This window comes from Polistes fuscatus, unplaced genomic scaffold, assembly GCF_010416935.1.
Source record: "Polistes fuscatus isolate 324 unplaced genomic scaffold, CU_Pfus_HIC Scaffold1, whole genome shotgun sequence".
Taxonomy (NCBI): domain Eukaryota; kingdom Metazoa; phylum Arthropoda; class Insecta; order Hymenoptera; family Vespidae; genus Polistes; species Polistes fuscatus.
This window is the reverse complement of record NW_025112997.1, coordinates 18,584,038-18,600,978: the sequence shown is the minus strand read 5'-3', so window position 1 is coordinate 18,600,978 and position 16,941 is coordinate 18,584,038. Positions and strand designations below refer to the sequence as shown.

Below are 16,941 nucleotides of genomic sequence, written 5' to 3'. Positions count from 1 at the left end.
TGATGGTGGTTATTCACGTTAGTAGGGAGGATTTATGAAATAGCAATAAAATTTATATGACTCGGTGTGCGGCTCGTTAGGGGGACGAGAGAGACTCGTTCGTTCAGATTGATGTCGGTGTGAGTTTAGTCCACTTGCCCGAGGCTACTTTTTGTTTCCCTCTGGTACGATCGTCCTAGAGGATTTCCACTGTCATTATTAATCTCTTTAAAATCGTGAATATTTTTAGACGAGGAGAAAAATAGTTTTCGTTTTCTTAGAAAAATTCATCGATGATATCAATAATATGAACTTTAAACGACGGATACAATTATTGTCAAGCGTGAAATGTAATTTTTGGTTTACATCCCATTTTCTCCGAAAAAGAAAAATAATATTTAATAATTTTTTTCAACCTAGCTACCCCCCCTCCTGCCGCTGCCCAGAAAATACAAAAGGATTTTCAATAAACATTGAGAAATTATTTCTTACGAATAATAAATTTTCTTCTCTTTCTCACGTGAACACAGTTAACCTATCACAGAAGGGTAGGAAAAGAGGTGTTTCGATAACTCACTTATATCATAAATCACGTGTGTGCTCTTTCGAGCATGATGCCTGGAGGACATGTTTGCTGTACCTGTTGCTCGGATCCCCATCGAAAATGGCTAGGATCGCGAAAAGAATTCAGACGACGATAAAACACAGCCTGAGCCGTCTTTTTTTTCTCTTTTTATCTTTTTTTTTTTTGCTTCTTCTCTTTTATTCTATTCCTGAAATAGAGAAATTATCGCGTGACCTAATAGAAACGTTTTCCCGTGGCACGCGTAAACGGTGCCCCCTCGTAAAGGAAATAATTTACTATGTCAATTACTTTTTTTGTTTTGTTTTCAGGTGGATGATCGTGTAAGATCGCCAAATACGTTAAGATGCGTGACAGCAACCACGTCGCTATCTATTTCTCCATCGAGTCCTGAAGAACCTGTTACGCTGTAAGTATCACGAAAAAGAAAAGAGAGAGATTGTTCTAACCAATAAAATAAAATATAATATAATTATAGGAAATAACGGTGAGAAGTCGCAGTATTTATTTAAATAATTACAAACAAATTCGCACAGAGTTCAAACAGAAACTACCGATAATAGGATAATAACATTGTAATGTTATTTTATATGATGAAAATTGAGAACAAAAAGTAACACTTTATACTGAATCCAGATTATGTGAAGTAATGTGATAAAAAAAGAAAGAATATTATGGACTCGTCTATTAATCAGCAGTCCGTTACGAAATAAAATCCTCTGTTAATCTTTCCGCAAATAAAATCCAATTCAGGTAACTAGAGTCTCGATCAGCTGATCGCTCGTGTCTAAGTGTAATATATTTTTCTCAACAATAACGTTTCAAATCTGTCGAAATAAATTATCTCGATAGTTCAGATACTATTCGATAATTCTTAATTACTAGACCACGGTTGGAAAATGTAAAACAAATGGAAATGAGCGAGAGAGAGAGAGAGAGAGAAAGATAAAGAAAGAAGTAACTGGACTTTAGGAGTTATTTCGTGTAACAGTCCAAAAAGCCACTCAGACAAATTAGTCGCTAGAATTTGGAGGGTATTTCGTAGTATTTATACGCGCCAGACCAGATACCGCATTCTCTCTCTCTCTCTCGTCGGTATCTCTTAGTTCTTACACCGAGAACACCGAGAGAATACGAGAAGTGAGAACGGTAGAGGTTGTTGCGAAGGCGAAACTGAAGGAAGGTGGTTGGTACGCGTCCCACCTCACCCCACACCCTACACCCCGGCCCCCGGCCCCCACTCCGCCCCAGCCCTTGCTCCGTCAAGGGTGGCGATATTTATGCCAGTTTTTTATTGCGCTTTAGCCAAAGAGAGGAGAATGGAAACAATATGTCGCCGTCGTTGCAGAGGTCGAGAAAGAGAAACCTTTTGTGGGAGGGAAACGGGAAAGAGGAAAGGGGGGGAAGGAAGTTCTTGTAGAGGTGGCCTCGGTTGGTGCTGCTGCTGCTGGTGGCGCACACCTAACGTTAATGCTAACGCCTAGCTCGTTTCTCTACCCTTCGCACTCGGCGTCATGATTTTAAACGAACGACTACCTACCAACCTACCTACCCTACCCTACGCCCCTTTTTGGGCGCTATGGATGAAGATGGAAACGAAAAAGGGAGAATAAAGATCGCGAGTTTCGCATAAAACTTTGCTATAATTTTCAAACGTATTTCTCATTAAGAGATATTTCATTCGTATTACCAATAAATACGTTATTTTCATAACGAAGTATCGTACGATTGATATAAGTGGTAAGAAATTGGTAGTTACGTGGTTGCTTAACAAAAAAAAATAAAAAACAAAAAGGAAGGAAAAAATAAAGGAAAGAAAAAAAAAGACGACTCGTTATTCGAGTCTCGAGAGTCATCGGATAAGTGCATATCGATTTCCTTCGATTTAAGAGGGTCGGACGGTGGTAAGATCGAAGCAAAACGAGAAAAAAGAGAGCTACGAGGGTGGGAAGGGGTGAGAGTAAGCGGTAAAAGGGCAAAAGCTATAAGTAACGGACCGTCTGGTGGAAAGCGCTCAAGGGCGAACAGTGATTTAGAGAAATTAAAACTTTAATTCATGTTCGGGTTCGTAGGGAATCAGGGGAGGGTATGTCTCCACCTTTTACCCTGCCAGCGATCCCTGCTAGCATCGAACTCTTCTCTGCACTCTCTTCCACCCTCTCAACCCCGCCCCACCCCCCTTGCTCTTGATCAAGCAACGACTATTTATTCCAAGGACAAATATATGAAAACACCAACCTTTCTTTATTTCTCGATCTATTTTCAGTGACCATAAGTTCTTCCGAGATATTTTTATACTTCCTCAAAGTTTAGCTTGAACATAGTTAAGATTGTATAGAATGTGTCACGTAACTTTTGTCACGAACTAATATCTCGGTGAATAATCATGATATCACGATTCACTCATAAGATTATGATATCAAATTTATAATCGTATAGTTTAATTATAAAAAAAGTCATATAGGGGGACATTTAATTTACTTATTAATTTTGTTTACTTTGTGCAATAGGATCAAATAAGTATACTGTATAATATATATTCCACTTATAGCTATAAATTATCTAAATTTATTCTTTTTTTTTATTTAAATTTGTATAATTTCGTTTAATTTTAAAATACTTTAAATTACCATTTCATCTTTTATTCCTAATTAAAAATTACTAATATATTCATTTATTTTGATACATTACGATCATTCAATTTCCAAATCACCCACGATAAATGAAACGTAAGCTTTCTGATCAAAAAATACTAACATAAATACCGTCACGCCAGAGTAAAGACGCCTTGAAGAAGTTGACCCGTGGGATGTGACGATGTTTCATGTATGCCGTACATACGCAAGTGATATACAAAAATAAGATACCTCGTTCTCCTGCGGAACATCGTCGTATATCTCAAAAAAGCCCGCAGTATATGGTTATGGCCATTTCATTGTCGAAAATGCGTGGAGTAGCAAAAAGGGGAGTGTCACAAATTCAGAGGCCAAGACACCGTACCACCGTGAGTAACATGTTGAGACATCAGCATAATGGTTTTCCCTGTTTTCCTACCAAGCTTTTCCTTTCTCGTATGTGTAACCTTATCTTTCAACGCGTATAGAAACTTCAAGGAAAAAGGAAGAAGTTTCTTTTTTGATTGAATTTTCATCAAGAGACACACGGTAGACTCGTATAGAAACAATCGAAGTTTATGACAAGGAAATAGTGAAATAATATATCGATCATAAAAAAATCAAAAAAAAAAAGAAGAAGAAGAAGAAAAGAGGTACGAAGCTACGCTTAAGACCGGAGAAAAGTTTTCCAGTAAATTTTAAAGCGGAAAGGGTCCGAATATAGAATCAGCAAAATCGGCCAATGGGTATCGATAAGATTTCTATTGACATCAGAAGCTTTTTCATTTTTTTTGTCTCCGATAATCGTAACTATATTATACTATTTCGAATACAATTATTGTCGTTATGATTTATTGATAACGTACGTTCAAAAGTATCGCGATCTGATTATTTATATCTACCACTATTTGTAAAGAGGGGGTGAATTGAAATACAATATCCTTGGATAAACGTTACAATGTTTCAATTACCGCGTGAATCTTGAGCACGTTTCAATTCGTCGCGGGGAATCATTTTAGCTGTGCCGTTGATCGACGATAATAAAAGATATTTTCATTGGATACATTAGAAATAAGATTTTAATCGTTTCTCTCCGTAGATCAAACTTATTGGTCGAACTTAATATGCATCGTCATGCAACTAGAGTCACTCGAGTATAGCACGTGCTGTAAATTTGAATTTCGGAAGGTATCCCTAGGACTTTCATGAGCCAGCATACGGAATATAGAATATGAGGAAAGGACGCGCCCTTTATCTTCTTCTCCCTTCGTTGTCCGCCGTTTCCATTGCAGTCCCTCCTCTACTCTAGAAAGTCTATCTCTGTTTTCCTTATACGCGTTCGCTTTTAGGGGTGGCCGCCTCCATCCCCCGATAAATTCCCATCACCGGGTGTTCCAGGTACGCCTCTTCCTTCAGTAAATCATACCATAAGTGAATCCGAATTGAATCCAATGAGTAAATATGACTCTTGAATAATGAAAGCTAACGTGGGCTGGGTGTAACACGGGGAGAGGGAAGAAGAAAAAAAAACCCGTTCAAAATCATTTCTTTTCCATTTTATTAACGCTTTAGCCGAAGCACCTCGATTCCCCCCTCTCCCCCCGATCGATATTTTATCATAGGAAAAAGAAGAAAAACAACATCCACTATATAAATATATGTGCGTGTATCATAATATATATAAAAATATATATTTATTGAAGCTTCTAATTATAAACTTTTCCTTTCTTGACAGGACATAGCTCTATATCTTGCAACGAGTTGTTCGCAAGATGAAAAAGAAGATAAAGAGCTACGGTTAACTACCGATTATTATTTACAGCGTTAACAAGAATAGTTTTTCCAATGAACTCCTCCACGCGTCCTTCATTCCAGTCTATTAACGTCCCCCTTTTTCTCAAACCGTGAAGACAATCTCTCGTACGACACACAGAGCCGATCATTGACGTCGCAATGCCTTAAGTGAGATACGCGTAGATGTTTAAACGTGTCGAAGTATTAGATGTGTAGATTCAAGGAAAGAAATAGTAGAGTTAGGTGGTTGTGGTGGTAGGAAATGCATAAATACATGAACCAACGTTGAAGCACGGTGGGTATGTGTAAAGGAGGGATAAGGGAAAGACGGAGCTTGGCCGCATATGTTGTTCGTGCGAGTGAATCTTGCCTCCTAGAGCCGTAATAACGCGCGAATAACAGCGGATCTTTCCTCTAGAAAATACGGGCTTTCGAAATGTCGTATTTCCCCTATGGAAAAAGACCTCGATTTTTTGGCTTCCAAGTTGAGTACGAGACACCATCGAGTAAGATGAGAAACGACGAATTTATTCGTTTCACTTTTCTTATCGTTTCGTGTATATATATATATAAGTTTATATACTCCAATATAGAGTCTATAATGCGAGTGGCAATATTTCTGGATTTTCGTTTGGATTTTGGGAAAATATGTTTGGAATCGTTGATATAATTTGATCGATTAAAATCTCGTATAAAGAAAAAAAAACCTAATTCTCTTGAAGGATGAAAGAACGTGGCATACTTTCTTTAGATTCATGCGCATGACTACCTTACTGCAACGATTTTCACCCCCTTCAGTGTAATTAACTTTGCAAGTATGTGAAACATCTCTTAAGAAACATGCTGACCACAGTAATCTTACCGGACATGCCAACAGAACATACCAGCTTTGACATAGTTCACTCGCGTGCCCGCGTATATTTATCGTCCCTATTTTATCTATTTCTCTTGATACTTCTCCAATGCTTTTGCAAAATGAAACAAATTCTTTGTACTAGCTATGAAGAAGAAGATGGTACTCAATAATAATATAAGTAAAGGAGGAGAGGTTACTTGTCGAGCATTAAGAAGATGAGATTCGCATTCCCACGTTAGTGTCACGCGAGTAATTACACGGCATCAAAAGAGAAGGAAGATAGTGGAAGGAGTGTGGTGATGCCTTACCCCTTTCTCCAGTGAAAAGGGTTGTCGTCGCTTCCGTCGTTGTTTTGGTGCTCCTCTCTGACGGCGTTACTTGATGCCTCCAAAGCCATTGCGCGATTTGCAGCCAAGAGGAGAAAGCAAGTAGAGCTAATAAAAGCCCACAATTACCTCCGGTTGGAGCCATTTGTCTTGACAGGCGTCTCATGCCCGGTATAATTCACCCTGACAACAATACATTGTTGCTTAATGAGGCGTAAAACATTCTGGAATATCTGGCTAGCTAGCTTATTGCGATACTCGATTATTTTTCTTGATTATGAAACGTGCTGTTTCATTCGAAATCGGAATGATCTATCGGAATAAATCATCGATGAAATTTCAAATATGAACTTATTTATACGTTGATCAATGTTCTTAAATTAATCAACATCTTTTTACAGTTCATACGTAATTACATTTCGTACGCATGGTCTTCCTTAAAACAATGGGAAAGAAAGTTGTTTCGTAAATTGGATTTATCAAACGGGGGCCCCGTACGCAGCCTTTTTTTCTCTCGATCTTCCCGTCAAATCCGTGTTCTCTTTGTGTTTATTTCTTCGAGTCTGTAGTGATTTGTTGAGATAAGGTCTTATCGACAGGCGACGCACGTGTATCGCGTGTCGAAGGACACGCTCTCGGCTTTCTTTTAAGAATAAGGGCTACGAGAGAGGGGGCGCGAGGGTTTATGATATATTTGTAATCATGTTATCCGTTACGTGCCTTTCCGTTACAACTGCTTCTGGTAACAAACTGCTCGGCGGACCTTTTTTCAGCTTTATAGCTGTACGCACGCACGTATAACACCTTATAGAACGTAGTCTCTTGATAAAAATCTATTTGCCAATTTGTTATCGCATCGTTTTTATTTACACACGGAATAAAACGCATTTAAAGGTCAATGAAACATGAGAGATATTATCAGGTATCTCAACAATTGCACAAATTGATTTTATTCATATTCTCGAAAATGAATCGAATAATTCGTGTCCCTTAATAAAGACGAGGAAAAATAAAAATATACATATCCATAGTTTGATACTTGTCACTACTACAACACTATTGATCCGATAGCTCGCTCCGTTGCCGGTTGATTCGAGCATAGTCCCTTCTTAACATCCCCTTCACCACTTTGTCCCTTTCTGTACATACCCGCTTTTCCTGCTACCATACTACCCTCGTGCAACCCTTTAGGGTCACATTTCTTGCAGATATCATTGCTAGACCTTCAAAGACGTAAGATCTTTTTTTCATTTTCTCTACTCTGGATAATAATTGACACTTTAACAGTTTTAATTTGACCGATAGATCAAAGATATCGTTCCCATTCGTTCTTCAAAGATGTAGGGCGAAAAAAAGGGAAGACTATAGTGCGTTATACTAAAAGTTAGTACAAATCAGTGGTATAAGAAAAAAAAACAAAATGTAACTCGCGTATCTCGTAAGGACGAGGACGAGGACTACGACTACGACGACGACGACGTTGGCGAAAGAGCGAAAATTTGCGTCCGCCTACCCCATCCGCACTATAAATCAGTTGAAATTTGTTATGCGCGGCACGCAGATGGTTTTGTTATATGAAAATATGTGCCGCGTAGGGATGGTATAAGTATCCCTCGGTAAAACACATCCCTTATACCTCATACCCTCAACGTTGCCCGCCCGCCTCATCCCGTTCCTTACCCCAGACAGCCCCGAGGCGTCATACTGTTCTGCGCTCTCTTTAATTACGCCCCAAAACCAGGACGCGTGACGTATTGCCGTGTGGCTAGGAGGAACCCAAAAAACGACCTTTGCCTTAGACGACGACTTGACCCGTCGTCGTCGATTTCTCCAGTTCTCTCTCGTTAACCAGAATCGTGGAAATAAATCTGTCAATCACATTGAACCAATGAATTATAAAATCTCGTAAGAGAAAAAGCAAAACGTGTTCTAAAAATCTAAAGAAGAAGAAGAAGAAGAAGAAATTAGAGAAGCGTGGTTTTTTCTTTAACGTTGATAAAGAGTAATAACAAAATATGTGAGAGACACACATATCATGGAAGAAAGTTTCTTTTAGCCGAACAAGGTCCGGTAATGGAACTTCCACTTAAACCGATGGCCCGTACAGCGTTAAATATTTGATAAGAATTCGATTGGTTTAAGACGTCAGCTCTCGTGGAGCGAGGGTAAAGCTCTTTTTTTAGAGAGAGAGAGAGAGAGAGAGAACTAAGAGAAAATATAAAGCAAGGGCAAGAGATGGACCTAAGCATGGACGAACGGTTAGAGAAGAGAAGGGAATACTATTCCCCGGAGCCGAGCGACCAAGCGATGTCCAATCGGGCAGCTGCTTCAGTCACAGCATTTCTTTCTTTCTTTCTTTTCTTTTCTTTTTTTCTTTCTTTTTTTTTTTGTCTTTCTTCTACTCTTTCCGTAATGCCATGACACGAAGTCCGCTTTAAAATCTTCTTCCCTTCGATTCCTCTTCCTGTAGAAGCTATAAGAGGGAGAGAATACCGAGAGTATCGCGGGCTCTTCTCCCCCTTTGGAAATAAAGCCAATTTCGGTGTCGTTAGTCTGCGAAACGAAGAATCACGACTATGAGAATACCACCCTCGACCGATGGACCGATCGAGGACTGTCCTAGAGTCGTTAAACGAGATTCCTTTGTGAATTTCTACCTCGGACTACTACTACCACCGAGCTATCTTCAAAATACTTTTGGACAATGTAATATCCTTCGCTAAAGTAGACAACAACGAGTTTTAATTAAAATAACACAAAGGGTATTGTAAAACAAATCTATGGGTAATTGTTGATATATATATATATTATATAATGCATCTTTATCTATCTGATAACATTTACGTTTTTGTAATCCGCATCAATTTAAGTGTGTATATGCACACACACATATATATACGGAAACACCAAGACGCTTTTTGAAACATGGCGTGTAAGGGTGCGAAAAGTGGAAGTAGAGTCACAAAACTCGCGTGAATCCACGTGGTGCCAAGTGGGGTGCATTAGCCAAGTTCCCCATTATCCACGCGTGAGAGACCCTTAAATTATCCAGCGCTCGCCTACTGGCGACCTTACCCACCCTCGAACGTTGGCGAGAAAAAGACGTACGAGCTATTCGTCCAAGAACGCGCTTACTTCGCTCTAATGCCCTTGGAAAATTCAAGACCGATTCAAGCGATTCTTACGATCGCTAAAATATATTCATTCGAAATTAATACAGAATTGTAATAAAAATAATAATAATAATAATAATATTAACGGGATCTTTTACGCGAATTTTCAAACAAATTACGATTCGTTTTTTTGTTTCTTTTTTTTACGACGTATCGTAATAAAACTGTTAAGAACGTTATGTATCCGCTGGTACAGATCCGTTAGCGGTTTATTTAATTGGAATTGTCGAGGGCTCGAAGAAGGACGTTAGAACTGGGAAAGGGAAAACCGAGAGGTTGTTCAGCAGGGCGGGGAGGAAATCGGGGTACAGTCGGGTGGGGAGGGGAGGGGAGGGGTGGGGGGGATGTTGAAGTTTAGGCTATCTCGCAAAGCACAGTTCCAAGGAGGCTCCTTTAGACTTCCAGTGACGTGACGTCGTCTAATACTCTAATCCCTCCAATGGAGGCGCCATCGTCCGCTCTACTGCGTGTTCATCTTCCTAGATACCAACTCTCCCCCCCACCCCCACCACCACCACGAGCCATGGGTAGCACTCGCTAATTAATTGACAAGTACGGATTTTGAGCGCGACAAGACTTTTCGTCTTTACTCAAAAGTCGCGATATTTTCTCGATTACATACGTTTAAGCGAATCGATAAATATTTAATTAAGAAAATAATTCAATTATTTAAATATCGTTTCTTTTTATATATATATATAAATGGAACCTATTCGTTGCGTTAATTTTCTTGAAATGTTTGTATATATTCGATTGGAAATGACAATGGCACCTTCTTCGAAGATCATCACGAAAGTATCCTTCGTCTTGCACACATCCATGGGGCTATCTACTCGAACCGTGCCAGGGTTGCTTTCTAATTATTCCCCGCAGGCCGTAAGGGATGGCACGTAATTGGAGGGTGGACTACGAGGACGCATCGATCCTCGAACTCTAAAGGGATTCTCTCTCTCTCTCTCTCTCTCTGTCTCTCTGGTAGTACTCTTTCTCGTTTGTTCCTTATTCGACTCTCTATCATTCCTAAGGAAAACTCTCGGACGGGTGAGCATCGGTCCGCAAAGAAAAGTGATAATGTCTTAAGCCGTTGGTGCGATTTAACTTGTGATTTCGGGTATGGGTACAATTCACCGCGATCCTTCGTAGGAGTTCGTCGCTCTAAACTCCGGGCTCCGTGGTTTGAGGAAGGTTTAAGGTTTAAGAGGAAGCTCTTTCGCTTCTCTGAATCCTCGAAAGCTCTGCTAAGCGCTGATGCTGATCCCACTCTTCCTCGACCGTCTTCTAGAAGCAACGTTTATCTAATTTCAGTAGTCAGTTCGTATTATTGCCGTAAACCTTACATAGACTCATCTATGTTCACTTGTATAGAAAGTTAATATTATAAAGTCTGCTGTACCGAATGGAAACCTTGACTCTCCCATCTATATATATATGATATACATTATATTCACTTATTTAAATATAATCATTTTAAAAGTTAGATTTTTTACACAATGATTTTTACATTTGGTCTTGTTTCTTTAAAACGTATTTTTCATTTAATTTCTCTATCCAATATTAGCGTATACGTATAGAAGAAAAGTAATTTTAAAGATTCATTTGCAGACTATACCTCATCGGCATTAAAATTAAATATATATTACTTTGATAAGAGAGTTCTCTTTAACATTCGGTACTTCCGATATAAAGCAAGTAGGATACGTAAATAAATTGACTTATAGAGAAACAAATATATATCGTAGAATAGAAATAAAAAATCGAAGTGCAATATAATGGAAGAAAAGGGGGTAAGGGGTAAGGGGGAATGGGGGGGAGGGAAGGAGAAAAGGTGCGCAATGTATCTACCTTTATAGAAGGATAAAATTGTGGTGTGTGCATCTAGGAGCTGTATCCCCTTCTCCTGTGTCCCAGGGGGTGGCGAGACGACGAAGAGGGTGTATATAGAAGGGGCCGGGAATTGCGCTCGAGAAAAGCTTAAAGGGGGTGGACAGTGCGCAGAACCCGCCCCCACTTTTCGCGACGAAGCAGAAGCTACAACGCAACACGCGCAAGCCCTTATCCCTTCCCTTTTTACTGTAGAGGATCGCCACCCCGTACTAACTTAAACATAGAACAGTAGCTTGTGAGCACCCCGAGTGTAAGGGTTCTCTGCGCATTTACGCAGCGCAAACTCCGTCCATACGACAACCGCGATTCATTCGGCGAGAACGCGCGTGTTCAGCGGCGTGCCTCGGCGCGTGCGTCTGATTTTTCGACAAACTACCTCACGATAAAAAGAAAATAAAAAGCAGATAGAAAAAAAAAAAAAAAAACATTAAAATTAAAGAACGAACGAACAAACAAATAAACAAACAAACGAAAACGAAAGGTGCCCTCGGTTCAGAGGGATGTCTATGTTTATCGATTAATCGATCGCAATCGGGAAAATATACTTCTGCTGCACAGGAATGGGCCACAGCTCTTTGGACAGTGTCCTCGACGGATCGCAGGTGAAATTTCTCTAAAAACATGATCGTTCTGATCTCGAGAACATTATTACGTAGATAACACGTTGAGAAGACACGATTCGAAGATCTTACGGATCGATCGGTTCATATCCATTAAACTGATCCTCTGAATCAACGAGAGCCGTGTTAATTAGATTGCGCCGACGATGAACGAGAAATGTGCACTCGTAGATCGAATTGAATGCATTGACGCATCCGATGGGAAAATAGACTTGCTGATCCTCTGGAATTTTTGTGTTCCAGGGTGGAACTGACCAGCGTCCCAGGCGGGCAGAATGCAATGGCACATCTCAAAAAGCGGAAGCTGGAAGCAGAGTCGATCAGTTCGAATCTTAAACAACCTCAACAGCAACAGCAACAGCAGCAACAACAACAACAACAACAACAACAACAGCAACAATTGCAGCAACAGCCATTACTGACAAACAAAAAGGGTCCTCAAACTAGCGTTCCGAAAGAAATGGAGGTGACTGACGCAGCTGCCAAAAGAAGAAGAAAAAGTGTTCGTGACGATGAAATACGGAAATCGGTTGACGTTGATCCGAATAAAAATATATCTTTGCCGCAGAAGAAACGAGCATTCACGTCGGGAAATTCAGGAAGTCCGGCTAGAAAATCAAGTAAACATTGCGAGGAACCGGAAGACGATGAAACTCTTATAAGAGAAACTGAGGCAGCTTTGAAAAGTTTATCTGGAAGTTGGCCTGGACCTAGAGGTTCGTTATATCAAAGAGGAAATTCAGAGGAGGACAGATACGAGTCTAATTTCGAAAATCTCTTCGAGGAAAAGAAAGAAAATCCAAAATTATCGCCTTCGTCGTTGTCTACCTCGTCGACGACCAGCACGGACGCTGGTTGTTCGTTGAAAGACGTGATAACGCTACGTGGTCAACATGATCGGTGCGGTAGATCCCAGATGCAGATGAAACAAGATGTTATGAAACAGCAACATCCGACAAAAGGCAAGAAAGAATTTGATAACTTGATCAAAATCGAAAACGAATGCGCGAATATACAATGTCAGGTAAACACATGTCAAAATGAATCTGGCAAGATCCGACCGGTATCGGTAAGATCTTTGGCCGGGAAAGAGAGAAATGAAAGAAATCTCGTTGGTGCTCACGTTGATTCCCAAGGCCGTCAAGTGGACAATAAATATTCCAGATACGAACCACCAGATTTTAACGAATTAGTCGACGATTCGTCGAACGAATTAGAAATCGACATGTCGGATCCTACTCCCGATAAAGATGATACTACTGGAGACAGACCAAACGATCGTGACAGAGATAGAATGTGCAAAAATGCTCAATCCCCTTCCATCATAGGAAGACAGCAACAACAACAACAACAGCAACAGCATCACCACCAACATTATGCGGGATATCAAAGGCAGTATCATGAAAATAATATGAAGATTTCGCCTACGGCAACATCATCTAATTCTTCGGTATCAACGAATTCTCCATTCTCAGCAACTTCTGCATTCAGGCCTCCTACCAGTGACCATTCGAAAAACATTTGTCGCAGTACACCAACGGTACCGGTTGGGGCGACCCCCATACCACCTATTGGTCCATATCCAGCTTCGGCAACCTTCGTTGGTTATCCAGCACCAGGTCTTGGGCCAACGATGCCAACCCCACAGCCTGTCCCTGGTTTGTCACCGACGTCAGAGGACAAACATTCACCGACCGTTTCGTTGTTGCAATTGAAGTCATCTAAGGAAGAATCGCATCACGTGTCGGTACACGATCCTTCATCTAACACGGTATCGAGCAGTAAAAGCCCAACAGGACTTCCCTCAGTGACGAGTCCAGATTCCTCGAAGCAGTATACGATCCTTCAACCCGCGGGAGTGGGTTCTAGAGCTGCCAGTGCTATTCAAGATATTACCAGAGAAGGAGTAGTCAGTGTTGCTGCAGTTAGCAATTGTACCACTGGAAGCAACAATACGAACAACAGTAGTAATAATAACAACAACAATGGAACGAATTGTAATCGTAACGTTGCCAACAAGAATACGAGTAACAACAATGTGAATAATAATAATAATAATAACAATAGTGGAACTAATGGAAGTTCGAACAGTAACAACGTAACCAACATTTCGATCACCGCTGTGTCTACCAGTACTACATCCAGTTCCACAAATACCGTTGATGGTTCATCTGCAAGTGGAACGGGACAACAGGAAAATATGATGAAAATGCCAGAAAGACCTAACACGTTCGACGCCAACAGACCAGGAATGTCCATGTCTCCGTCCAGTCTCAGTAGAGGTGAGAAATGAGAATTAGTTAAGAAATTAACGTCTTCCTCTAGTTCTATTATAAATGTCGTTTCACAAAATAACGCAATGCCAATCGGTAACGTGTGTGTCTTGTTTTTTATTTCTTCATCGTATTTAATTTTAAAAAAGAAAAAAGAAAAGAAAGTTAAAGTATTGACTAAGATAACATAGTAAAGTGCTCCCAGTCGTACGTTGTACATTACAAGAAAGGGACAAACGGCATTTCGGACTCTTCAGCTTATTCCGTTACTTCGTTACTCTTTCTCACTCTGTCTCTCAGTTCTACACCCCCTCCCTCTTTTCTCTCTATGAAGTTAGGGGAGTTAGGGCAGCTCGGAAAATCAATAATTACGAAGCGAGGGGTGATGACTCAAATCGTGAAATCAAGGTCTCTCCGGTTGAAGATATTCTATGTGTCCTTTCCTTGAGCTTATCGATATTCTGCAACGAAGATGTTGAACTACATTGATTGATTGCTTTGACCAACTTCTGTCCTAATTATCGCGTAGTTAATGAAAAGTATTTTGATGTAGTATCAACGATACGAATATCTATTACAATACGGAACAATTGAAAAAATGAAATGACGTTTAAAAAAAATAAAGAAAAGAAGTATTTTACAAAACTCGGATATCCTTTATTTTGTAATGTTAAAATTTATATTAATTGTATAACAAATCATACTTGTCGAGTACTAATCGGTAATAAAGAAGAAAAAAGAATAAGTCAAAGAAAGACGTAAAGAAAACAGATAAAATTGATCGTATAGGTGACAAGAAGCATGGTGGAACGTGACAGGTAGAGACTCGAGTGCATTCCAGGGTCTTAGGGCAGCCCTGACACGGTGTGTCTAGTCGGGGGAAATTTGGGGTTGATACCACGTCATACGTATAAGCCGCAGCTGTCAGCGGCTGGAAACGTGACTAGCATCGCAGCCGTTCCAAGCCACCTTATTACCACGCTGCGCCCTGCTGTCGTCTGTTATTATCCCCTTAACATTTTCTCCAACCGAAATTGTGAAAATTAAACATTTGCAAAAATTCAATCATTTTCTATCTCGAAATCATGATTAAACAAAAAAAAGTAAATACGAGATCGGAGTACGAAATGTTGTAAATATTTATATCGTAATAAATTTATTTTTCAAATTAACTACTAATTTTTACAGATTCCAACGAAAGATCTGTAATCACCGGAATCCATTAGAATTCGTATAATTCTTCGTAACAACCTGTTCGCAATCGCAACGATCGAATATACCGATCATTGATTCAATAGCCCTATCGCGTTTTACCTTTTTTCGTCACTTTTACGGGTCTACACGCACGCGCGTAAATGCGTGTTGACACGCCATAAAACCACTATCGGGAAATCCGTCGGCCGCAAAGGACCACCCTTTTTTTCGCATTGAGACCACCGTGGCAAACTCGGTCTGGCTAATAAAAAAATAAACTGCCCTGTAACTCAATTTTACGCTGCCTTTGCGACCGTACGCATAAAAAGGGCGTTTACTCCCTTTCTCGCGTGAGAGAGAGAGAGAGAGAGTGAGAGTGAGCGAGCCCCCTCCCTATCCCTTTAAGAGTAAACGTCGCCGAGTGTAAATACTCATCTCTTGATCTCATTTCTTCTCTCCTTTTGCTCGTTCTTCTTTTTTCTTTTTTCCCTTTCTCAATGAATGAACTCATTAAAGAAAGCATCGTTCGTTTGTACTCTTAGTTAAACCTACGCGTGCTTTATGAAATATAACACAGCACCAAACTGTTGTATTAAAGTAAAGTAATAGAAGGAGTAATAAAAGGAAGAAGAAAAAAATAAATAGAAAAACATAACAAAACCCATTCGTAGAACGAATGAAATAGGATGATAGAAATAGTGAAAAAGTACAAACCCGGTACGCGTCGAGTTTCGCATCACAAGTCGAGTGAATAAAACAATCCTGGTGTTTATGTACACCTTTGGCTCTCCCGCGGTGACCCTCACGTGAAATGGCTACAAAATAACACAATTACACACTCCGGTCTCAGCCTCACCCTCGGCAACTACTACTACCGCTCATCCTCATTCTCACCCCTTGATTCCACTCGTTTCCTCTTCTATCCTTCTACCTACCCTGACTTAGGATTCCCGTAGAAAAAAAAAAGGAACAAAAATAGAGAGAGGGAAAGAGAGACGATACCAACCAGAGGAGGGACCAGAAAGAGGAAGAATCGTGGTACGACCGGCTCGTTACAAGTCTATTCAGACATCCGTAAAGAACAGCGCGTGCCGCTATTCATTTTGTTGACCGGAACCATTATCCTTCCCCTTCGTTTTTTTTTTTTTCTCTTTTCCTGAAGCTTAGCCACCGACGACGACGACGACGACGAGAGGACGACGACGACAAGTCGGGTTTTAAAACCTTACGGCTAATTTATTAATCCTACCAGCGGCTAACCGCGTGCCCTCACTTATCTCGTCACCCTTTTTTATTCCTTCTTTTTCTCTTTTTTCTTTTTTTCTCGAGAATGATCCTAATTAAAAAGGCACGAGATCAACCCCCGAATGCCCTGATTCGCTTTAAATAAAAATATCTAATTATTTTCCTAATACACTTTTTATATAATTAAAACAATTAACAATCGTGGAACAAGACGTAGAAATCGTGTTGATCATTTTTACATTTTTCTTTTAAATACAATCGCAAATAAAACTTTGGTAAATCTTTAATCGTAAGAATATTTTCTTGAAAAGATACCAATCACGTTTATCACAGATACAAGAGGGGGGGGAGGAGAGTGTAGAGATGGCGGGGTAGTGCTCTCCTTATCGTTAATTTCGA

The 16,941-nt window shown here is 40.1% G+C and overlaps 1 protein-coding gene across 4 annotated transcripts in view; it reads left to right on the top strand.

The window, feature by feature from the left end:
• The window catches only part of LOC122522498, a 261,578-nt gene that overhangs the window by 225,364 nt on the left and 19,273 nt on the right, over positions 1–16,941 (top strand). For all 4 annotated transcript variants that reach the window (XM_043643703.1, XM_043643694.1, XM_043643685.1 and 1 more), the window contains exons 5-6: positions 874–971; positions 12,074–14,112. In XM_043643703.1, coding sequence (XP_043499638.1) covers positions 874–971; positions 12,074–14,112 — 2,137 coding nt within the window. The remainder of the gene's footprint in view (positions 1–873; positions 972–12,073; positions 14,113–16,941) is intronic.